Source organism: Lithobates pipiens, unplaced genomic scaffold, assembly GCF_037356315.1.
Source record: "Lithobates pipiens isolate NorthernLeopardFrog02 unplaced genomic scaffold, aLitPip1_a1.2 Scaffold_27, whole genome shotgun sequence".
NCBI classification, from domain to species: domain Eukaryota; kingdom Metazoa; phylum Chordata; class Amphibia; order Anura; family Ranidae; genus Lithobates; species Lithobates pipiens.
The window spans coordinates 1,241,315-1,267,612 of NW_027507788.1; the positions used below are offsets into that span (position 1 = coordinate 1,241,315).

The 26,298-nt window shown below is 53.0% G+C and overlaps 1 protein-coding gene across 3 annotated transcripts in view; it reads left to right on the forward strand.

Moving 5' to 3' along the window:
• Positions 1–2,573: 2,573 nt before the first annotated feature.
• PHC2 (polyhomeotic homolog 2) overlaps positions 2,574–26,298 on the forward strand; it is a 64,955-nt gene continuing 41,230 nt past the window's right edge. Inside the window, exons 1-2 of one of the 3 annotated variants that reach the window (XM_077455992.1) lie at positions 2,574–2,764; positions 7,195–7,297. In XM_077455992.1, coding sequence (XP_077312118.1) covers positions 7,226–7,297 — 72 coding nt within the window. In that variant the 5' untranslated portion in view covers positions 2,574–2,764; positions 7,195–7,225. Of the gene's footprint in view, positions 2,765–7,194; positions 7,298–24,179; positions 24,389–26,298 lie in introns of those variants that run through there. The other 2 variants (XM_077455993.1, XM_077455994.1) reach the window with 2 other exon arrangements.

The window sequence follows — 26,298 nt, forward strand, 5'->3', positions numbered from 1 at the left end:
TCTGTTGGAAATCACAGAGTGTTTTTGTGCTCACACTATATATGAAATATAGGGGTCCGACGGTACCTCGTCCTCATGTATGGGGGTCCCAGAACCCCTCTGAGTTTAGTCTGGATATACAGTATCTCACAGAAGTAAGTACACCCCTCACTCACATTTGTGTAAATCTTTTCTTCTCTCTTTCCATGTGACAACACTGAAGAAATGACACTTGTCTACAATGTAAAGTAGTGAGTGTACAGCTTGTATAACAGTGTAAATTTCCTGTCCCCTCAAAATAACTCAACACACAGCCATTAATGTCTAAACCGCTGGCAACAAAAGTCAGTACACCCCTAAGTTAAAATCTACAAAAAAACTCAAGACCCATCTCTTCTAAGAAGCAGGAAGCACGGGACAGATCAAGCGCCTTGAGGCGATTCAGTTCGCAGTTGTAGCTCTATACAAGTCATTAATTTACTCTCTCATACTGGTCACTGGAAGTTCAACATGGCACCTCATGGCAAAGAACTCTCTGAGTATCTGAAAAAAATAATTGTTGCTCTACATAAAGATGGCCTAGGCTATAAGAAGATTGCCAAGACCCTGAAACTGAGCTGCAGCACGGTGGCCAAGACCATACAGAGGTATAACAGGACAGGTTCCCCTCAGAACAGGCCTCGCCATGGTCCACCAAAGAAGTTGAGGTCACGTGCTCAGCGTCATATCCAAAGTTTGTTATTGGGAAATAGACGTATGAGTGCTGCCAGCATTGCTGCAGAGGTTGAAAGGGTGGGGGGGGGGGTCAGCCTGTCAGTGCTCAGACCATACGCCACACATTGCATCAAATTGGTCTGCATGGCTGTCATCCCAGAAGGAAGCCTCTTCTAAAGATGATGCGCAAGAAAGACCACAAACAGTTTGCTGAAGACAAGCAGACATGGATTATGGACTATCGGCAGGACCAATGTTTGGAGGAGAGGACCTTTGCCAGGACCAATGTTTGGAGGAGAAGACCATCGCCAGGACCAATGTTTGGAGGAGAGGAACATCGCCAGGACCAATGTTTGGAGGAGAGGACCATCGCCAGGACCAATGTTTGGAGGAGAGGACCATCGCCAGGACCAATGTTTGGAGGAGAGGACCATCGCCAGGTGGAGGAGAGGACCATCGCCAGGACCAATGTTTGGAGGAGAGGAACATCACCAGGATGAATGTTTGGAGGAGAGGACTATCGCCAGCACCAGTGTTTGGAGGAGAGGACCATCTCCAGGACCAATGTTTGGAGGAGAGGACATTTGCCAAGACCAATTTAGGAAGAGAGGACCTTTGCCAAGACCAATTTAGGAGGAGAGGACTACCGCCAGCACCAATGTTTGGAGGAGAGGACCTTTGCCAAGACCAATTTTCGGAGGAGGGGACTACCGCCAGCACCAGTGTTTGGAGGAGAGGACTATCTCCAGGACCAATGTTTGGAGGAGAGGACCTTTGCCAGGACCAATGTTTGGAGGAGAGGACCTTTGCCAGGACCAATGTTTGGGGAGAGGACTATCGCCAGGACCGATGTTTGCAGGAGAGGACTATTGTCATGACCAGTGTTTGGAGGAGAGGATAATCTCCAGGACCAATTTTGGAGGAGAGGACAATCTCCAGGACCAATGTTTGGAGGAGAGGACTATTACCAGCAAGTGTTTGGAGGAGAGGACCATCGCCAGGACCAATGTTTGGAGGAGAGGACCATCGCCAGGACCAATGTTTGGAGGAGAGGACCATCGCCAGGACCAATGTTTGGAGGAGAGGACCATCGCCAGGACCAATGTTTGGAGGAGAGGAACATTGCTAGGACGAATGTTTGGAGGAGAGGAACATCACCAGGATGAATGTTTGGAGGAGAGGACTATCGCCAGCACCAGTGTTTGGAGGAGAGGACCATCTCCAGGACCAATGTTTGGAGGAGAGGACCTTTGCCAAGACCAATTTAGGAGGAGAGGACCTTTGCCAAGACCAATATAGGAGGAGAGGACTACCGCCAGCAACAATGTTTAGAGGAGAGGACCTTTGCCAAGACCAATTTTCGGAGGAGGGGACTACCGCCAGCACCAGTGTTTGGAGGAGAGGACCATCTCCAGGACCAATGTTTGGAGGAGAGGACCATCTCCAGGACCAATGTTTTATGGAGAGGACTATTGTCATGACCAATGTTTGGAGGAGAGGACTATTACCAGCAACAGTGTTTGGAGGAGAGGACTATGTCCAGGACCAATGTTTAGAAGAGAGGACCATCTCCAGCACCAGGATTGGTTTTCCGGTGACCTCCGCGCTGATGTTTGCTGTGTGGGTCATCTGTACAGGACACAGAGAGACAGTGGGGAAGGAGGATATCACTGGCATGCTGATCCCTACTGAGCTGTGAAGGAGAAGGATGAATGTAAAGTGATGGAAAAGAGGTCGTGTTGTGCATAGGAACCAATCAGATGTAAGGAGTGTCGATGTAATATCTGGGATGTGATTGGTACAGGTGATATGTATTGATGGGGGGGGGGGGGTCGGCTTCCTCTGTCTCTCTGCAGTTACATGATGGAGGATGAAAGCAATGACAGGCAATCTCTGATATACACAGCGCACCCTGATTGGCTGTTGCCAAGCAACATCATAATCATGTGGAAGTGAGGCTGATCTTTTCCTTGCAGTGTGTATATATGTGATTGCAGGAGGCATGTCGGCGGAGGAAGGGGAGCCGAACAAAAGGCTGCTGGAGGTGGGATGCCTGGAGATCCTCTGACTGGTAAGACCCGCCATTTATCCTGTGCTGCGCCCCCTCCCCCTCCTCCACCTTACTGTCTGATCATTCTACTACAGGGCTAGGCAACCCCCGGCACACCAAACCTCTCCTGCCGGCACTCCACTCCCTTCCCATCAGCAGAGCAGCGCAGGGAAGTGTCAGAGAGACACAAATACATTCCCCACACCGAGATTCCCCACATCTACAAGATGTGTGACCGCAGTGACTGCAACCGAAACACCGCACTGACACCGCGATCACCGCACTGACTGCAACAGCATCACTGCACTGACTGTAACCGCACTGACACCGCAGTCACCGCACTGACTGCAACCGCAACACCGCGATCACCGCACTGACTGCAACCGCATCACTGCACTGACTAACCGCACTGACACCGCAGTCACCGCACTGACGCCGCGATCACCGCACTGACTGCAACCGCAACACCACAATCACCGCACTGACTGCAACCGCAACACCACAATCACCGCACTGACTGCAACCGCAATCACCGCACTTACACAGCAATCACTGCACTATCACCGCACTGACTGCAACCGCAACACAGCAATCACTGCACTATCACCGCACTGACTGCAACTGCAATCACCGCACTGACTGCAACCGCAATCAAAGCACTGACACTGCGATCACCACACTGACTGCAACCGCAACACCGCACTTACACCGCACTGACTGCAACCGCACTGACACCGCAATCACCGCACTGACTGCAACCGCAATCACTGCATTGACTGCAACTGCAACACCGCGATCACCGCACTGACTGCACCCGCAACACCGCAATCACTGCACTGACACCGCGATCACCGCACTGACTACAACCACACTGACTGCAACCGTAACACCGCACTTAGACCGCAATCACCGCACTGACTGCAACCGCACTGACACCGTGATCACCGCACTGACTGCAACCGCTATCACCGCACTGACTGCAACCGCAATCACCGCATTGACTGCAACTGCAACACCGCGATCACCGCACTGACTGCAACCGCACTGATACCGCAATCACCGCACTGACTGCAACCGCAATCACCGCATTGACTGCAACTGCAACACCGCGATCACCGCACTGACTGCAACCGCAATCACCGCATTGACTGCAACCGCAATCACTGCACTGACACCGCGATCACCGCACTGACTACAACCGCATTGACTGCAACCGTAACACCACACTTAGACCGCAATCACCGCACTGACTACAACCGCACTGACTGCAACCGTAACACCGCACTTAGACCGCAATCACCGCACTGACTGCAACCGCACTGACACCGTGATCACCGCACTGACTGCAACCGCTATCACCGCACTGACACCGCGATCACCGCACTGACACCGCGATCACCACACTGACACCGCGATCACCACACTGACTAAAACTGCAACACCGCGTTCTCCGCACTATCACCGCACTGACTGCAACCGCAATCACCGCACTGACACCGTGATCACCGCACTGACTGCAACCGCAATCACCGCACTGACACCGTGATCACCGCACTGACTGCAACTGCTATCACCGCACTGACACCGCGATCATCGCACTGACTGCAACCGCAACACCGCACTTACACCGCAATCACCACACTGACTGCAACCGCACTGACACCGCAATCACCGCACTGACACTGCGATCACCGCACTGACTGCAACCGCAACACCGCTATCACTGCACTGACTGCAACCGCAACACCTCGCTCACCGCACTGCAACCGCGATCACCGCACTGACTGCACCCGCAACACCGCGATCACCGCACTGACTGCACCCGCAACACTGCAATCACTGCACTGACACCGCGATCACCGCACTGACTACAACCACACTGACTGCAACGTAACACCGCACTTAGAGCGCAATCACCGCACTGACTGCAACCGCACTGACACCGTGATCACCGCACTGACTGCAACCGCTATCACCGCACTGACACCGCGATCACCGCACTGACTGCAACCGCAATCACCGCACTGACTGCAACCGCAATCACCGCACTGACTGCAACCGCAATCACCGCATTGACTGCAACTGCAACACCGCGATCACCGCACTGACTGCAACCGCAATCACTGCACTGACACCGCGATCACCGCACTAACTACAACCGCACTGACTGCAACCGTAACACCGCACTTAGACCGCAATCACCGCACTGACTACAACCGCACTGACTGCAACCGTAACACCGCACTTACACCGCAATCACCGCACTGACTGCAACCGCACTGACACCGTGATCACCGCACTGACTGCAACCGCTATCACCGCACTGACACCGCGATCACCACACTGACTACAACTGTAACATCGCATTCTCCGCACTATCACCGCACTGACTGCAACCGCAATCACCGCACTGACTGCAACCGCAATCACCGCATTGACTGCAACTGCAACACCGCGATCACCGCACTGACTGCAACCGCAATCACTGCACTGACACCGCGATCACCGCACTAACTACAACCGCACTGACTGCAACCGTAACACCGCACTTAGACCGCAATCACCGCACTGACTACAACCGCACTGACTGCAACCGTAACACCGCACTTACACCGCAATCACCGCACTGACTGCAACCGCACTGACACCGTGATCACCGCACTGACTGCAACCGCTATCACCGCACTGACACCGCGATCACCACACTGACTACAACTGTAACATCGCATTCTCCGCACTATCACCGCACTGACTGCAACCGCAATCACCGCACTGACACCGTGATCACCGCACTGACTGCAACCGCTATCACCGCACTGACACCGCGATCACCGCACTGACTGCAACCACACTGACACCGCAATCACCGCACTGACACTGCGATCACCGCACTGACTGCAACCGCAACACCGCGATCACCGCACTGACACTGTGATCACCGCACTGACTGCAACCGCAACACCTCGCTCACCGCACTGCAACCGCGATCACCGTACTGACTGCAACCGCAACACCGCGATCACCGCACTGACTGCAAAGCGCAACACCACGATCACCGCACTGACGCAGCGATCACTGCACTGACTGCAACCGCAACACCGCGATAACCATACTGACTGCAACCGCAATCACCGCACTGACTGCAACCGCAACACCGCGATCACCGCACTGACACCGCGATCACCGCACTGACTGCAACCACGATCACCGCACTGACTGCAACCGCAATCACCACACTGACACCGCAATCACCACACTGACTGCAACCGCAATACCGCGATCACCGCACTGACTGCAACCGCAATCACCGCACTGACACCGCAATCACCGCACTGACTGCAACCGCACTTACACGGCAATCACCGCACTGACTGCAACTGCAACACTGCGATCACCGCACTGACTGCAACCGCAATCACCGCACTGACACGGCAATCACCGCACTGACTGCAACCGCACTTACACGGCAATCACCGCACTGACTGCAACTGCAACACCGCGATCACCGTACTGACACCGCACTAACTGCAACTGCAACACTGCGATGACCGCACTGACTGCAACATCGCAATCACCGCACTGACACCACGATCACTGCACTGACTGCGACCGCACTGACACCGCAATCACCGCACTGACTGCAACACCGCGATCACCGCACTGACACCGCAATCACCGCACTGACATCACAATCATCGCACTGACACCGCAATGACCACACTGACAACGCAGTGACCGCACTGACGCCCGACTGATACCACAATGACCGCACTGACACCCCACTGACTGCACTGACACTGCAATCATCGCACTGACACCGCAACGACCGCATTGGCACTGCAATGACCGCACTGACATCACAATCATCGCACTGACACCGCAGTGACCGCACTGACGCCCGACTGACACCGCAATGACCGCACTGAGGCCTGCAACGACCGCATTGACACTGCAATGACCGCACTGACATCACAATCATCGCACTGACACCACAATGACCACATTGCCTCGCTCCTTATTAATGTGTAATGATTTTAGATGTCCTGTACTGACATGTGATGGCCAGAGAAGAAGGTGCAGGTGATGCTGTGTAGAGGGGCTCAGGTATAAGTGGTGCCCTGTGGAGGCAGAGATGAGGTGACAACTATTCCTGGTCTGACACTTCACATCATCACTACCTGTATATGACAGTCACAGGACCTCTTCCATGTATGGACTCTGCACAGTACTACTTCTCTTGTCCTGTATGTCGGGTGTAATTCTCGGTATCTCCTCTTATTCTGTATGTATGGACTCTGCACAGTACCACTTCTCTTGTCCTGTATGTCGGGTGTAATTCTCGGTATCTGTTCTTATTCTGTATGTATGGACTCTGCACAGTACTACTTCTCCTGTCCTGTATGTCGGGTGTAATTCTCGTTATCTGTCAGTGTATATTGTTTGTGTCTCAGCAGGGACTGCCCCTCCCCCCCCAGTGCCAATATGGAGAACGAGGCATCAAACTCCAACTCGACCATCAATCGTCAGACAACGAACGATCGTCAGACAGTCCAGGTACATGTATGAGGAGGAAGTATAGCGGGATTGGGGTGCACCGTGGATAGTAGATTGTTGGGTGTCTCTAGAGATACAGTGGGGTATAAATAACGATCGTCTCCCCTGCAGATGGTGTAAGTTTTGCTCACTTACATAGAAATGAAGGGTCTATCATTGTATTTTATATGATGGAGACAGAAGAGCAACCAAAAATCCAGAAAACACACACAATACAAATGTTATAAATGGAGTAAAATAAGTATTTGACCCCCTTAGTAGTCGGTGGAGAAACCCTTGTTGGTGATCACAGAGGTCAGACGTTTCTTGTAGGTGGTGATGAGGTTTCCACATCTCAGGAGGGATTTTCTCCTCTCTTCTCTACAGATCTTCTCTAAATCCTGAAGGTTTCTTGGCAACTCGAAGTTTCATCTCCTCCATAAATTTTCTATAGGATTAAGGTCTGGAGACTGGCTTGGCCACTCCATGATATTAAAGGGGGTGTTAAGTCTTGTGGTTTGCATTCTATGCATTAAGGTGAAAAACATTCTGTGCTGCAGCTCCCCCCCCCCACCTTTTTTTTCTTACTTGAGCCAATCGTTGCAGCGATGGGGACAAGCGCACCAGCTCCAGCCGCTGTCTCAGGTCCTCATTGGATAGATTGCCATTGGCTCTCACTGCTGTCAATCAAATCTGGGGGAAGGGCTGTGTCCTGCTGGCTGTGTCAGTGGACACACCCGCATGTAGTGCCCCCAGGGAATGCGGCTCTCTGTGGGGGAATTCGATTAAGAGGAGGAGCAGGAGTGTTGCAGAGGGACCCCAGAAAAGGAGGATCGGGGCCGCTGTGTGAAAACCCCCTTACACAGATGAGGTATGACTTGTTTGTAAAAGTTTGTTATTTAAAAAATGTGCTCCTTCTTGAGCCACTCCTTTGTTGTTTTGGGTCATTGTCATGCTGGAAGACCCATCCATGACCCATCTTCAGTTTTGCTGAGGGAAGAAGGTTCTCCTCCAAGATCTCACAATACATGACCCCGCCCATTGGCCCCCCCAATGCGGCAAAGTCGGCCTGTACCTTTATCAGAGAAACAACCCCAAAGCATCATGTTCCCCCCTCCGTGTGTGACTGTAGGGATAGTGTTCATGTTCCCACCTCCGTGTGTGACTGTAGGGATAGTGTTCATGTTCCCACCTCCGTGTGTGACTGTAGGGATGGTGCTCATGTTTCCACCTCCGTGTGTGACTGTAGGGATGGTGTTCATGTTTCCACCTCCATGTGTGACTGTAGGGATGGTGTTCATGTTCCCACCTCTGTGTGTGACTGTAGGGATGGTGTTCATGTTCCCACCTCCGTGTGTGACTGTAGGGATGGTGTTCATGTTCCCCCCTCCGTGTGTGACTGTAGGGATGGTGTTCATGTTTCCACCTCCATGTGTGACTGTAGGGATGGTGCTCATGTTTCCACCTCTGTGTGTGACTGTAGGGATGGTGTTCATGTTCCTACCTCTGTGTGTGACTGTAGGGATGGTGTTCATGTTTCCACCTCCATGTGTGACTGTAGGGATGGTGCTCATGTTTCCACCTCCGTGTGTGACTGTAGGGATGGTGTTCATGTTCCTACCTCTGTGTGTGACTGTAGGGATGGTGTTCATGTTCCCACCTCCGTGTGTGACTGTAGGGATGGTGTTCATGTTCCCGCCTCCGTGTGTGACTGTAGGCAGGGATGGTGTTCATGTTCCCACCTCCTCGTGTGACTGTAGGGATGGTGTTCGTATTCCCACATCCGTGTGTGACTGTAGGGATGGTGTTCTTTGCCAATGAACAGCTGAATGATTCAGAGAAGGATCGGGGGAAGGGTTGTGGTCAGATGAGCCCAAAATTCAGCTCTTTGTCATGAACTCGGCGTGTTTATAGGGACTTGAGTACTAGATCCTTTCTAGAATGAGAATACGATTGTGCCTCAATGAGTGGGATATAAATAAAGGGGTATTTTGTGTACAATGGAATATCGAGGATTTTACACAAATCAAAGAAAACAGACACAAAGTGGCATGGATCGGTGGAGGGACCCCGGGAAGATGGAGCTGACAGGTGCATCACCCCCCCAGTGCCGGGCGAGTGGGCAATAGATTAGACCACCATATAACCACAAGGACCACCCATTCATAAATGGCCAACATGGGATAAGTAGAGAGAAGTATCTGGAGTGGGTAAAATATGATAGCAAATGTAAGGACACAACGAAGAGTCTAACCCATACATGGAGAATGATGATGAAACCATAGACACAGCCTGGAGATAGACATCCCTGGCCGAGGGTCACATAGTCCTACCCTAGAGATAGACATCCCTGGCCGCGGGTCACATAGTCCTACCCTGGAGATAGACATCCCTGGCCGCGGGTCACATAGTCCTACCCTAGAGATAGACATCCCTGGCCGCGGGTCACATAGTCCTACCCTGGAGATAGACATCCCTGGCCGCGGGTCACATAGTCCTACCCTAGAGATAGACATCCCTGGCCGAGGGTCACATAGTCCTACCCTAGAGATAGACATCCCTGGCCGCGGGTCACATAGTCCTACCCTAGAGATAGACATCCCTGGCCGCGGGTCACATAGTCCTACCCTAGAGATAGACATCCCTGGCCGCGGGTCACATAGTCCTACCCTAGAGATAGACATCCCTGGCCGCGGGTCACATAGTCCTACCCTGGAGATAGACATCCCTGGCCGCGGGTCACATAGTCCTACCCTAGAGATAGACATCCCTGGCCGAGGGTCACATAGTCCTACCCTAGAGATAGACATCCCTGGCCGCGGGTCACATAGTCCTACCCTAGAGATAGACATCCCTGGCCGAGGGTCGCATAGTCCTACCCTAGAGATAGACATCCCTGGCCGAGGGTCGCATAGTCCTACCCTAGAGATAAACATCCCTGGCCGCGGGTCACATAGTCCTACCCTAGAGATAGACATCCCTGGCCGAGGGTCACATAGTCCTACCCTAGAGATAGACATCCCTGGCCGCGGGTCACATAGTCCTACCCTAGAGATAGACATCCCTGGCCGAGGGTCACATAGTCCTGCCCTAGAGATAGACATCCCTGGCCGAGGGTCACATAGTCCTACCCTAGAGATAGACATCCCTGGCCGCGGGTCACATAGTCCTACCCTAGAGATAGACATCCCTGGCCGAGGGTCACATAGTCCTACCCTAGAGATAGACATCCCTGGCCGCGGGTCACATAGTCCTACCCTAGAGATAGACATCCCTGGCCGAGGGTCACATAGTCCTACCCTAGAGATAGACATCCCTGGCCGCGGGTCACATAGTCCTACCCTAGAGATAGACATCCCTGGCCGAGGGTCACATAGTCCTGCCCTAGAGATAGACATCCCTGGCCGCGGGTCACATAGTCCTACCCTGGAGATAGACATCCCTGGCCGCGGGTCACATAGTCCTACCCTAGAGATAGACATCCCTGGCCGAGGGTCACATAGTCCTACCCTAGAGATAGACATCCCTGGCCGAGGGTCACATAGTCCTACCCTAGAGATAGACATCCCTGGCCGCGGGTCACATAGTCCTACCCTGGAGATAGACATCCCTGGCCGCGGGTCACATAGTCCTACCCTAGAGATAGACATCCCTGGCCGCGGGTCACATAGTCCTACCCTGGAGATAGACATCCCTGGCCGCGGGTCACATAGTCCTACCCTAGAGATAGACATCCCTGGCCGAGGGTCACATAGTCCTACCCTAGAGATAGACATCCCTGGCCGCGGGTCACATAGTCCTACCCTAGAGATAGACATCCCTGGCCGCGGGTCACATAGTCCTACCCTAGAGATAGACATCCCTGGCCGCGGGTCACATAGTCCTACCCTAGAGATAGACATCCCTGGCCGCGGGTCACATAGTCCTACCCTGGAGATAGACATCCCTGGCCGCGGGTCACATAGTCCTACCCTAGAGATAGACATCCCTGGCCGAGGGTCACATAGTCCTACCCTAGAGATAGACATCCCTGGCCGCGGGTCACATAGTCCTACCCTAGAGATAGACATCCCTGGCCGAGGGTCGCATAGTCCTACCCTAGAGATAGACATCCCTGGCCGAGGGTCGCATAGTCCTACCCTAGAGATAAACATCCCTGGCCGCGGGTCACATAGTCCTACCCTAGAGATAGACATCCCTGGCCGAGGGTCACATAGTCCTACCCTAGAGATAGACATCCCTGGCCGCGGGTCACATAGTCCTACCCTAGAGATAGACATCCCTGGCCGAGGGTCACATAGTCCTGCCCTAGAAATAGACATCCCTGGCCGAGGGTCACATAGTCCTACCCTAGAGATAGACATCCCTGGCCGCGGGTCACATAGTCCTACCCTAGAGATAGACATCCCTGGCCGAGGGTCACATAGTCCTACCCTAGAGATAGACATCCCTGGCCGCGGGTCACATAGTCCTACCCTAGAGATAGACATTCCTGGCCGAGGGTCACATAGTCCTACCCTAGAGATAGACATCCCTGGCCGCGGGTCACATAGTCCTACCCTAGAGATAGACATCCCTGGCCGAGGGTCACATAGTCCTGCCCTAGAGATAGACATCCCTGGCCGCGGGTCACATAGTCCTACCCTGGAGATAGACATCCCTGGCCGCGGGTCACATAGTCCTACCCTAGAGATAGACATCCCTGGCCGAGGGTCACATAGTCCTACCCTAGAGATAGACATCCCTGGCCGCGGGTCACATAGTCCTACCCTAGAGATAGACATCCCTGGCCGAGGGTCGCATAGTCCTACCCTAGAGATAGACATCCCTGGCCGAGGGTCACATAGTCCTACCCTAGAGATAGACATCCCTGGCCGAGGGTCACATAGTCCTACCCTGGAGATAGACATCCCTGGCCGAGGGTCACATAGTCCTACCCTGGAGATAGACATCCCTGGCCGAGGGTCGCATAGTCCTACCCTAGAGATAGACATCCCTGGCTGAGGGTCACATAGTCCTACCCTGGAGATAGACATCCCTGGCAGAGGGTCACATAGTCCTACCCTAGAGATAGACATCCCTGGCAGAGGGTCACATAGTCCTACCCTAGAGATAGACATCCCTGGCCGAGGGTCACATAGTCCTACCCTGGAGATAGACATCCCTGGCCGAGGGTCGCATAGTCCTACCCTAGAGATAGACATCCCTGGCTGAGGGTCACATAGTCCTACCCTGGAGATAGACATCCCTGGCAGAGGGTCACATAGTCCTACCCTAGAGATAGACATCCCTGGCCGAGGGTCACATAGTCCTACCCTGGAGATAGACATCCCTGGCCGAGGGTCACATAGTCCTACCCTGGAGATAGACATCCCTGGCCGAGGGTCACATAGTCCTACCCTAGAAATAGACATCCCTGGCTGAGGGTCACATAGTCCTACCCTGGAGATAGACATCCCTGGCTGAGGGTCACATAGTCCTACCCTGGAGATAGACATCCCTGACTGAGGGGCACATAGTCCTACCCTGGAGATAGACATGCCTGGCTGAGGGTCACATAGTCCTACAAGTCTGCAGTATGGCACCGCCACTGTGTGCCAGAGATACATTCACTTGCCGCTGAACATGGCCATATAGCTCTGGGATGCCCTGCTCTGAGAAATACTTCCTTCCTGGGACCTTCCATTGTGGTGTTCAAATGGCCACAAATTTGCGAAAGGCCTCCGAGTCCACCAGTTTATATGGCAGTAGTTGGCGGGCTATGAGTTCTGACAAGCCAGCCGTCAACCGTTGGGCAAGAGGGTTATCCGGCGTCATCATTTTTTTACGCTCGAACATTAGGCCCACAGAAGCCTGCCTTTTTGCAGAAAAACGTGAGCTTGGCGTGATGGAAGGTGGAGTGGAGGACAATTGTGAGGAGGGAGGAGAAGGAGAAGTAGAAGACGAGGCTGGACGGTGAGAGCCTGCAGTGTGGCTTTGTGTGTTCCGTTGCTCCCACTCGGCTCGGTGATGGCTGCCCATGTGCCTTCTTAAGGCGGTCGTCCCTAGGTGAGTGTTGGGCTTACCGCGACTAATGCGTTGACTGCAAAGATTGCAGATGGTAACGCTATTGTCAGCAGCGGACACGTTAAAAAAGGCCCACACTGCGGAGCCATGTGCCGGTGTCCTGGGAGCGCCAGATGTGACCGTACATGGTTGATGCCTCGCTCCTGATACATTTGCAGTCTGCTTTGTCCTTCCTGTGCAATGTAAGTTATTCCTGCTTCTCCTCCCTATCTGCTGGTCCATATCTCCCTCTGAACTCCTCTCCTCTTCCTCTCTTGTGGGCACCCACATGGCATCACTAGACACGTCATCATCAACGTCACCTTCCCCACCGCTATAAGTAGAGATCTCGGAGTAGGCAGCAACACCGGGGACCAACCTCCTCCTTGGGCTGATCTGGGTACTGTCGTCAGACTGCTGAGTAGCGGTTGTTGCTGCCTCCTCTTCCTGATCCAATACCAAGAGTGGCTGCGCATCGGAAATGTCCTCTTGATATGGATCGGAAAATAATTCCTGTGACTCAAGCGGAAGGTATGTGGTGGTGGTGGTGTTGTTGGTGGTAGTGTCTTTGGGGGTGCACATAGCAGAGAGTGAAGAAGAGGGTGCAGATCGAGAGGATGAGGAGGGTGCAGAAGAGTAAGGCTGAGCGAGCCACTCAACCAAGTCTGGTGTGTCCTTTGACGTAATCGAACGCACCTTCTGCAATTTCCCACTTTGGCTCAAGCCTGTTTTAAATGACCCTGTGACAAAAGTCTCTAGAGAAGTGCAGTATGTATGTGGAAGAAGGTATATAACACCCGCTTCAATCGGTCGTTTTGGGGGGCCACTGGTCTATCACACCAGTTATAATACTTTTTTTATTGCGTTTGTCACTCTTTGTAGTATCGCTGCAGAACCGCTCAGCAGTCACAATGCTGCACAGTGGAAATGCACTATACTAAGCTTTCTATATGTGCAAGTATTTTATACGTGTATTATACCCCTAAGTACTGCACACCAAATAGTACACCTATACCAGTCCTTAAAAGGACCTTTGTGGACCTAGTAGCTAGTGATTTGTAGACTGTCCCTCAGTCCCTACACTGATAAAGAACTGCTGCACAGCCCTGCACCAGCACCCTATATATTGTACACCTATACCAGTCCTTACAAGGACCTTTGTAAACCTAGTAGCTAGTGATTTGCAGACTGTCCCTCAGTCCCTACACTGATAAAAGACTGCTGCAGAATAGGTCAGCAGCAGTGCACCACAACCCTATATATTGTACACCTATACCAGTCCTTACAAGGACCTTTGTGGACCTAGTAGCTAGTGATTTACAGACTGTCCCTCAGTCCCTACACTGATAAAGGACTGCTGCAGAATAGGGCAGTAATCTGCAGCACAGCCCTGCACCAGCACCCTATATATTGTACACCTATACCAGTCCTTAAAAGGACCTTTGTGGACCTAGTAGCTAGTGATTTGCAGACTGTCCCTCAGTCCCTACACTGATAAAGGACAGCTGCAGAATTGGGCAGCAGTTAAGTATAATATTCTTTCTATATTTGGAAGAAAGTATATTATATGTGTACAACCCTATATACTGTACACCTATACCAGTCCTTAACCACTTGCTTACTGGGCACTTAAACCCCCCTTAGTCCCAGACCAATTTTCAGCTTTCAGCGCTGATGCACTTTGAATGACAATTACCCGGTCATACAACACTGTACCCAAATTAAATTTTTATCATTTTTTCCCACAAATAGAGCTTTCTTTTGGTGGTATTTAAAGAGGGAGTCCGCCGGGACTCCGCGTTTTTTTTTTTTTTTTAAAAGCCAGCAGCTACAAATACTGCAGCTGCTGACTTTTAAAATAGTGACACTTACCCGCCCAGCGCGCCCGCGATGTCGGCACCCGAAGCCGATCGCTAGGTCGTCTGTCGGGTCCTGCCGCCGCCATCTTGGGTATGGGAATCAGGAAATGGAGCCTTTCGGCTTCATTTCCCGGTTCCCTACTGCGCATGCGCGAATCGCGCTGCGCAATAAGGACGCTCCCCGCTGCCTCTGGGAGCTGTGTGTTTCCCAGCAGGCAGCGGGGCACTTGCGGGAAGGGGCGGGCACTTGCGGAAAGGGGCGTAATTTACGCCCCTTTCCGCAGAGAGCTATCCCGGAAGTGGGTGCAGTTACCTGGATTATCCAGGTAACTGCAACCCCCTCCCCCCTGAAAGGTGCCGATTGTGGCACCGGAGGGGGGGAGGGTTCCGATGAGCGGAAGGTCCACTTTAGGGTGGACCTCCGCTTTAATTACAGCTCGGAGTTTTATTTTTTGCTAAACAAACAAAAAAAGATGCAAAAAAATAAAATAAAAAATCATGTTTAATAGTTTGTTATAAAATTTTGCAAACAGGTCATTTTTCTCCTTCATTGAAGTGCGCTGATGAGGCGGCACTGATGGGCACTGGTAGGCTGCATTGGTGGGCACTGATAGGCTGCACTGGTGGGCACTGATAGGCATAGTTAAGGCGGCACTAATAGGCACAGATAAGGCGGCACCGATGGGCACAGATAAGGCGGCACTGATGGGCAAAAATGGGCACGGATGGGTGGCACAGATGGGTGGCACTAAGGGGCACTGATAGGTACCACTGATAGATGGGACTGATGGGCACTGATAGGTGGCACTGCTGGGCACTGGTAGATGACACTGATGGGCACGGATATGTGGCACTGGGGTGCAGCACCTTTGTTGAGGCAGATTGTGGGCACTTCTGGGTGGCACTGTGGGCACTGCTGGGTGGCACAGTGGGCACTGCTGGGTGGAACTGTGGGCACTGCTGGATGGCACTATGGGCACTGCTGGGGGGGCACTTATTTTTTAATTGTGTTTAGTGATGAGGGGGCAGGTGGGCACTGGCAGGGCTGGCCGTGATCGGGACTGATGGTGATCGGCTCTTTTTTTTTCTCCTCGCGCTGTCAGCGCGAGGAGGAATAATAGCCGATTACCGGCTCCGTTATATCACATGATCAGCTGTCATTGGCTGACAGCTGATCACATGATAAGGGGTCGGGATCGACCCCTTGCTGGGATCGGTGATCAGGCGAGTCTCATAGACTCGCCGATCACAGAGCGCGCCGCGCGCATCCCTCAGGGGGCGCGCAGGCTGCTCGTGCACGGGACTACGTCAATAGACGTAGTCCCGGCAATGGAGATCCGCGCTGTAGCCGTCATTCGGCTATAGCATGGGTCTCAAGTGGTTAAAAGGACCTTTGTGGACCTAATAGTAAGGCCGCGTACACACGCGGGGACTGTTGGCCCAACTTTGTCCGTCAAACAGTTTCGGCAAACAGTCCGCTCAAAATTAGCATGGACGGACATGGCCACACACGACGGACGAACAGTTTGCTGAAACCGTGCGCGATGACGTGAACGGCACGTACGTCGGGACGAAAAATACGACGTCCTATACACTGCATTATAACTTTCGGCGTGAAAATCCTTTCTGAGCATGCGCGCAACTTTGTTTGACGAACAAGCCTACACACGAGCGGACTGTTCGCTGAAACAAGGTTTCAGCGGACAGTTTTTCGGAATTTCCGAAAAACCTTGTCCATCAAACTGTCCGCTGAAACTGTCCGCTGAAAGCCCACACACGAGCGGACTGTCCGCCCAAACACTGTTCAGCGGACAAAGTTGGGCGAACAGTCCGCCCGTGTGTACGCGGCCTTATAGCTAGTGATTAAACTTGCTGTCCCTGCTCCTCACAGCGTCCTGTCCCTACACTGACGAAAGACAGCTGCAGAATCAGTCAGTAGTGCACTCAGCCATCACCAGCACAGCAGTGCACCAGAACCCTATATACTGTACACCTATACCAGTCCTTAAAAGGACCTTTGTGGACCTAATAGTAATAGCTAGTGATTAAACTGACTATCCCTGCTGCACACAGCGTCCTGCCCCTACACTGACAAAAGACAGGCTGCTGCAATCACCAGCACAGCAGTGCACTGAACCCTATATACTGTACACTTATACCAGTCCTTAAAAGGACTTTTGTGGACCTAATAGCTAGTGATTTGTGTCACTACAGTCTCTCCCTGCTCCACACAGCATCCTGTCCCTAAACTGACATAAGACAGAATGTAAAATGGCCGCCAGATCAGGTTTATTTATAAGGTAGGGGGAATGTCCAATTTTCCATGTGCTGAAATGTCTCAATTGGCTGTCCTGTACCCCATGATGGATGTGTCATGGGTCAAAGTTTTTTCACACTGTAAACACGGAAGTCCGCTGGGCAAACAGCGGCAATAGTCCACCGATCGGGCGAATCGCGAACACGCAAAATTTGCCGCGAACCGACCGCCGGGCGAACAGTTCGGCCATCCCTAAAAGGGATGTAGATAAATGTGCGATATGCTAATGCCTGTGAATATAGGTAATGATGTTAAAAGGTCTGTAGGCCCAACTGAGGAGGCATCATAAGTCACGTTTGTAACCTTCTGATGCAAAGCCTGGGAGAAAAGGTTGAAGGGTAAATGCCTTGTTGAGGCCTGGTAGTGATTATTAGTGCAGCCCCCATTAGCGGTGCCCACCTGTCATGCCCACCAGTGCCCAAAAGTACCCACCTGTGATGCCAATCAGTGCCTGCTATTGAAGGAGTTAACTTCTCAGCGCTTGCAAAGCACAGAGCGTCAGATTGGATAGCCTATATGTTCCTCAGACATTGCAGAGTGCTGTGATCATCTGAACGTCACATACGGTACATTTATTGGCCTGGGCTCGGCACTTGTGCCAATAGCTTTCTGCCAGGGGAGCAATAGAAACTCAGTCTGGTTGGCCAAAATCAACTCAGCTTCTGGATGTGCTTTGCAGCCAATGTCCATGTAGATGCCTTCTAACTGATCCCGTACCCATAAAGATAACCTGGCAGAATAAAAAGAAATGGTGGTCACCACTGGCGTCTAGTTTTGGAGGCTGTAACCCTTACCTTAGTGAATCTCTAACCCAGCACTGATATGTGCCCAATAAAATGAGTGCTGCATTTATGACGTCCCGGAATATAGAAAGGTCTCCAGATGACTGTGCGCTCTCTCTCGTAATTCAATCGGTAGAGCGCTTGTCTTGTAGCTTAAAAGTTGTGTGTACAAATCTGCATGCAGAAAACCCAGTTTTGTGTTTCTTGAGCCACCAAATGTTTTTCAATCACTCTCATCATTTCCTATTTGGTATATAGTTCTACAGAGAAGATGTATGGCTGGGTAGTGGTGTTGGGGTGCTGCTGTTAAATGTAGGACGCTGTGAATTTCTCAGTTGCATTCTCGGACGTGGTACTAGCTTTGTTTCAAAGGCTCGCAGGGAAAGGCAACCTCGGCCCACCAGGTGTGGTGAAACTACAAATCCCATGAGACATTGCAAGACCCTGATAATCACATACATGAGGCATGATGGGATTTATAGTTTCACCACAGCTGGAGTGCCGAGGTTGCCTACCCCTGGCTTAGAGAGTCTAGATCATTGATTCTCAACCAGGGTTCTGTGGAACCCTAGGGTTCCTCCAGAGGTTGTAGGGGTTCCTCCAGAGGTTGTAGGGGTTCCTTCAGCATTAGGCAATTTCTGCCTCTCAGATAAGTTCCCAGTCACACCATTGATCTTCTTAGCTACCTGTAAGGGGGTAATTCTTCCCACTGACCACAAGTATAAGGACCATTCTTCCCACTGACCGTCACACTAATGTATCATGAGTTGTAGATTTGTAATTTTTATCAGGGGTTCCCCGAGACCGGAGAACTATTTCAAGGGTTCCTCTGTGTTGAAAAGGTTGAGAAAGGCTGCTCTACATACATGATATAGGTGCACTAGCAACTACTACTGCTGTCTGTGGGTTCTGTGGCGCAGCATGGAAGCTCCTGAAGTTTGAATCAGAGGGCTGTAGGTTTGATTCCCATAAGTGAGTAAAGATGGTTCCTCAAAATAGCACAAAGACTCCAATGAAATGGTCAGGACTTGACAAAGTTGGTGGTGTGGACCACCATTGGTTGGGCTTGAGTGAGAATGTGACCCCCCTAGACCTGGGGCAGGAATACTGTGAAGGAGAAGGACATGTTGTTAAAAAAATAGGAGATTAATTGGGAAAATGCCAAAAACATTTTTTATACACCCCGGATTGTAGATTGTGGGGTGTCTCCGTGAGTCATGTATGAGCAGGAAGGATAGCCGGGTTGGTGTTCACCCCGGATTGTAGATTATGGGGTGTCTCCTGGGATCATGTATGAGGAGGAAGGATAGCCGGGTTGGTGTACACCCCAGATTGTAGATTATGGGGTGTCTCCATGAGTCATGTATGAGGAGGAAGGATAGCAGATTTGGTGTACACCCCGGATTGTAGATTATGGGGTGTCTCCAGGGATCATGTATGAGGAGGAAGGGTAGCCGGGTCAGTGTACACCCCAGATTGTAGATTATGGGGTGTCTCCTGGGATAATGTATGAGGAGGAAGGATAGCCGGGTTGGTGTACACCCCATATTGTAGATTATGGGGTGTCTCCGTGAGTCATGTATGAGGAGGAAGGATAGCCGGGTTGGTGTACACCCCGGATTGTAGATTATGGGGTGTCTCCGTGAGTCATGTATGAGGAGGAAGGATAGCCGGGTTGGTGTACACCCCGGATTGTAGATTATGGGGTGTCTCCAGGGATCATGTATGAGGAGGAAGGATAGCCGGGTTGGTGTACACCCCGGATTGTAGATTATGGGGTGTCTCCAGGGATCATGTATGAGGAGGAAGGGTAGCCGGGTCAGTGTACACCCCAGATTGTAGATTATGGGGTGTCTCCAGGGATCATGTATGAGGAGGAAGGATAGCCGGGTTGGTGTACACCCCGGGTTGTAGATTGTGCAGTGTCTCCATGAGTCATGTATGAGGAGGAAGGATAGCCGGGTTGGTGTACACCCCAGATTGTAGATTATGGGGTGTCTCCAGGGATCATGTATGAGGAGGAAGGATAGCCGGGTTGGTGTACACCCCATATTGTAGATTATGGGGTGTCTCCTGGGATCATGTATGAGGAGGAAGGATAGCAGATTTGGTGTACACCCCGGATTGTAGATTATGGGGTGTCTCCAGGGATCATGTATGAGGAGGAAGGATAGCCGGGTTGGTGTACACCCCGGATTGTAGATTATGGGGTGTCTCCAGGGATCATGTATGAGGAGGAAGGATAGCCGGGTTGGTGTACACCCCATATTGTAGATTATGGGGTGTCTCCTGGGATCATGTATGAGAAGGAAGGGTAGCCGGGTTGGTGTACACCCCAGATTGTAGATTATGGGGTGTCTCCTGGGATCATGTATGAGGAGCAAGGATAGCAGATTTGGTGTACACCCCGGATTGTAGATTATGGGGTGTCTCCTGGGATCATGTATTAAGATCAAGGATAGCCGGGTTGGTGTACACCCCGGATTGTAGATTATGGGGTGTCTCCAGGGATCATGTATGAGGAGGAAGGATAGCCGGGTTGGTGTACACCCCATATTGTAGATTATGGGGTGTCTCCAGGGATCATGTATGAGGAGGAAGGATAGCCAGGTTGGTGTACACCCCGGATTGTAGATTGTGGGGTGTCTCCTGGGATCATGTATGAGGAGGAAGTATAGCCGGGTTGGTGTACACCCCGGATTGTAGATTATGGGGTGTCTCCATGGGTCATGTATGAGGAGGAAGGATAGCCGGGTTGGTGTACACCCCGGATTGTAGATTATGGGGTGTCTCCTGGGATCATGTATGAGGAAGAAGGATAGCCGGGTTGGTGTACACCCCGGATTGTAGATTATGGGGTGTCTCCTGGGATCATGTATGAGGAGGAAGGATAGCCGGGTTGGTGTACACCCCGGATTGTAGATTATGGGGTGTCTCCTGGGATCATGTATGAGGAGGAAGTATAGCCGGGTTGGTGTACACCCCGGATTGTAGATTATGGGGTGTCTCCATGGGTCATGTATGAGGAGGAAGGATAGCCGGGTTGGTGTACACCCCGGATTGTAGATTATGGGGTGTCTCCTGGGATCATGTATGAGGAAGAAGGATAGCCGGGTTGGTGTACACCCCGGATTGTAGATTATGGGGTGTCTCCTGGGATCATGTATGAGGAGGAAGGATAGCCGGGTTGGTGTACACCCCGGATTGTAGATTATGGGGTGTCTCCATGAGTCATGTATGAGGAGGAAGGATAGCCGGGTTGGTGTACACCCCAGATTGTAGATTATGGGGTATCTCCATGAGTCATGTATGAGGAGGAAGGATAGCAGATTTGGTGTACACCCCGGATTGTAGATTATAGGGTGTCTCCTGGGATCATGTATGAGGAGGAAGGGTAGCCGGATCGGTGTACACCCCGGATTGTAGATTGTGGGGTGTCTCCAGGGATCATGTATGAGGAGGAAGGATAGCCGGATTGGTGTACACCCCGGATTGTAGATTATGGGGTATCTCCATGAGTCATGTATGAGGAGGAAGGATAGCAGATTTGGTGTACACCCCGGATTGTAGATTATAGGGTGTCTCCTGGGATCATGTATGAGGAGGAAGGGTAGCCGGATCGGTGTACACCCCGGATTGTAGATTGTGGGGTGTCTCCAGGGATCATGTATGAGGAGGAAGGATAGCCGGGTTGGTGTACACCCCATATTGTAGATTATGGGGTGTCTCCAGGGATCATGTATGAGGAGGAAGGATAGCCGGGTTGGTGTACACCCCATATTGTAGATTATGGGGTGTCTCCATGAGTCATGTATGAGGAGGAAGGATAGCCGGGTTGGTGTACACCCCAGATTGTAGATTATGGGGTGTCTCCTGGGATCATGTATGAGGAGGAAGGATAGCAGATTTGGTGTACACCCCGGATTGTAGATTGTGGGGTGTCTCCAGGGATCATGTATGAGGAGGAAGTATAGCCGGGTTGGTGTACACCCCATATTGTAGATTATGGGGTGTCTCCAGGGATCATGTATGAGGAGGAAGGATAGCCGGGTTGGTGTACACCCCGGATTGTAGATTGTGGGGTGTCTCCTGGGATCATGTATGAGGAGGAAGGATAGCAGGTTTGGTGTACACCCCGGATTGTAGATTGTGGGGTGTCTCCGGGGATCATGTATGAGGAGGAAGTATAGCCGGGTTGGTGTACACCCCGGAATGTTGATTGTGGGGTGTCTCCTGGGATCATGTATGAGGATAGCAGATTTGGTGTATACCCCAGATTGTAGATTACGGGGTGTCTCCATGAGTCATGTATGAGGAGGAAGGATAGCAGGATCGGTGTACACCCCGGATTGTAGATTGTGGGGTGTCTCCAAGGGTCATGTATGAGGAGGAAGTATAGCCGGGTTGGTGAACACCCCGGATTGTAGATTATGGGGTGTCTCCGAGGGTCATGTATGAGGAGGAAGGATAGCCGGGTTGGTGTACACCCCGGATTGTAGATTGTGGGGTGTCTCCGGGAGTCATGTATGAGGAGGAAGTATAGCCAGGTTGGTGTACACCCCGGATTGTAGATTATGGGGTGTCTCCAGGGATCATGTATGAGGAGGAAGGATAGCCGGGTTGGTGTACACCCCGGATTGTAGATTATGGGGTGTTTCCGAGGGTCATGTATGAGGAGGAAGGATAGCCGGGTTGGTGTACACCCCGGATTGTAGATTGTGGGGTGTCTCCGGGAGTCATGTACGAGGAGGAAGTATAGCCGGGTTGGTGTACACCCCGGATTGTAGATTATGGGGTGTCTCCGAGGGTCATGTATGAGGAGGAAGGATAGCCGGGTTGGTGTACACCCCAGATTGTAGATTATGGGGTGTCTCCGAGGGTCATGTATGAGGAGAAAGGATAGCCGGGTCAGTGTACACCCCGGATTGTAGATTGTGGGGTGTCTCCGAGGGTCATGTATGAGGAGGAAGGATAGCCGGGTTGGTGTACACCCTGGATTGTAGATTATGGGGTGTCTCCGAGGGTCATGTATGAGGAGGAAGGATAGCCGGGTTGGTGTACACCCCAGATTGTAGATTATGGGGTGTCTCCGAGGGTCATGTATGAGGAGGAAGGATAGCCGGGTCCGTGTACACCCCGGATTGTAGATTGTGGGGTGTCTCCGGGGATCTTGTATGAGGAGGAAGGATAGCCGGGTCCGTGTACACCCCGGATTGTAGATTATGGGGTGTCTCCAGGGATCATGTATGAGGAGGAAGGATAGCCGGGTTGGTGTACACCCCAGATTGTAGATTATGGGGTGTCTCCGAGGGTCATGTATGAGGAGAAAGGATAGCCGGGTCAGTGTACACCCCGGATTGTAGATTGTGGGGTGTCTCCGAGGGTCATGTATGAGGAGGAAGGATAGCCGGGTCCGTGTACACCCCGGATTGTAGATTGTGGGGTGTCTCCGGGGATCTTGTATGAGGAGGAAGGATAGCCGGGTCCGTGTACACCCCGGATTGTAGATTGTGGGGTGTCTCCAGGGATCATGTATGAGGAGGAAGGATAGCCGGGTCCGTGTACACCCCGGATTGTAGATTGTGGGGTGTCTCCGAGGGTCATGTATGAGGAGGAAGGATAGCCGGGTCCGTGTACACCCTGGATTGTAGATTGTGGGGTGTCTCCAAGGATCATGTATGAGGAGGAAGGATAGCCGGGTCAGTGTACACCCCGGATTGTAGATTATGGGGTGTCTCCAGGGATCATGTATGAGGAGGAAGGATAGCCGGGTTGGTGTACACCCCGGATTGTAGATTGTGGGGTGTCTCCGAGGGTCTCTGTAAACTTGGTGTTTACAGATCTAATGGACACATTTGGGGGCCGGGCTGGTCACATGACACCATGAGGCTGGTCACATTGTAGTTGTTGGGACTTTTGTCCTCAGCTCATTCACATACGGGGCCCCTTCATGAATGGACAATGCTGATTGGCAGTTGCTGGGCTGCTCTGGGATCTCCACCCTCTTCCTCTCGGCACTTTGTCTGGTCAGAAGGGGAGGTCAGAGGTCTCCAGGATTCTCTGTCAGTGCTAGGCAAAGCTTCCCAACCTACTGCCAGGTCCAGGAGAGGTGAGTACATGCTGGGCAGGGGGGATGGGGTATAAGGGGTGTGAACAGTGTGGGGGGGGATAGGTGGGGTGTGAACAGTGCATGGGGGTAGATGGGGTGTGGTGGAGAGTGGGCAGTGTGGGTGTCCCTAGCTAGATGCTTTGTGGGGCACTGGGTGTTCCTGGCTGCACGTTTGCGAGGTGCTTGGTGCCTCTGGCCGGATGCGTTGCGGGGTGCCTCTGGCCAGGCACGTTCAGGGGTGTCTCTGTTGGATGTGTTGCGGGGTGCCTCTGGCCGGATGCATTGCCGGATGCGTTGCGGGGTGCATCTGGTCGGATGTGTTGCGGGGAGGGGGCTCTGGCCGGAAGCTTTGTGGGGTGTTTCTGGTCGGATGCGTAGCGGGGTGCCTCTGGTCGCATGCGTTGCGGGCGGGGGGCCTCTGGTCAGATGTGTTGCGGTGTGTGGATGTGTTGCAGGGGGTGGGCTCTGTCCGGAAGCTTTGCGGGGTGTTTCTGGTCAGATGCGTTGCGGGGTGTCTCTGTGCAGGGTGGGGGGCCTCTGGTCGTATGTGTTGCGGGGGACCTCTGGTCGGATGTGTTGCGGGGGGTGGGCTCTGGCCGGAAACTTTGCGGGGTGTTTCTGGTCGGATGCATTGCGGGGTGTCTCTGTGCGGGTGGGGCCTCTGGTCGGATGTGTTGCGGGGGGCCTCTGGTCGGATGTGTTGCGGGGGGCCTCTGGTCGGATGTGTTGCGGGGGGCCTCTGGTCGGATGTGTTGCGGGGGGCCTCTGGTCGGATGTGTTGCGGGGGGCCTCTGGTCGGATGTGTTGCGGGGGACTCTGGTCGAAAGTGTGTTGCGGGGGACTCTGGTCGGATGTGTTGCGGGGGGCCTCTGGTCGGATGTGTTGCGGGGGGCCTCTGGTCGGATGTGTTGCGCGGGGCCTCTGGTCGGATGTGTTGCGGGGGTCTCTGGTCAGATGTGTTGCGGGGGGTGGGCTCTGGCCGGAAACCTCGCGGGGTGTTTCTGGTCGGATGCGTTGCGGGGTGTCTCTGTGCGGGGGAGGCCTCTGGTCGGATGTGTTGCGGGGGCCTCTGGTCGGATGTGTTGCGGGGGCCTCTGGTCGGATGTGTTGCGGGGGCCTCTGGTCGGATGTGTTGCGGGGGCCTCTGGTCGGATGTGTTGCGGGGGGGCCTCTGGTCGGATGTGTTGCGGGGGGCCTCTGGTCGGATGTGTTGCGGGGGGCCTCTGGTCGGATGTGTTGCGGGGGGCCTCTGGTCGGATGTGTTGCGGGGTGTCTCTGTGCGGGGGGGGGCCTCTGGTTGGATGTGTTGCGGGGGCCTCTGGTCGGATGTGCTGCGGGGGGCCTCTGGTCGGATGTGTTGCGGGGGGCATCTGGTCGGATGTGTTGCGGGGGGCATCTGGTCGGATGTGTTGCAGGGGGCCTCTGTGCGGGGGGGGGGGGGGCCTCTGGTTGGATGTGTTGCGGGGGCCTCTGGTCGGATGTGCTGCGGGGGGCCTCTGGTCGGATGTGTTGCGGGGTGCATCTGGTCGGATGTGTTGCGGGGGGCATCTGGTCGGATGTGTTGCGGGGGGCCTCTGGTCGGATGTGTTGCGGGGGGCCTCTGGTCGGATGTGTTGCGGGGTGTCTCTGTGCGGGGGGGGCCTCTGGTCGGATGTGTTGCGGGGGGCCTCTGGTCGGATGTGTTGCGGGGGGCCTCTGGTCGGATGTGTTGCGGGGAGGGGGCTCTGGCCGGAAGCTTTGTGGGGTGTTTCTGGTCGCATGCGTTGCGGGCGGCGGGCCTCTGGTCAGATGTGTTGCGGTGTGTGGATGTGTTGCAGGGGGTGGGCTCTGTCCGGAAGCTTTGCGGGGTGTTTCTGGTCAGATGCGTTGCGGGGTGTCTCTGTGCAGGGTGGGGGGCCTCTGGTCGTATG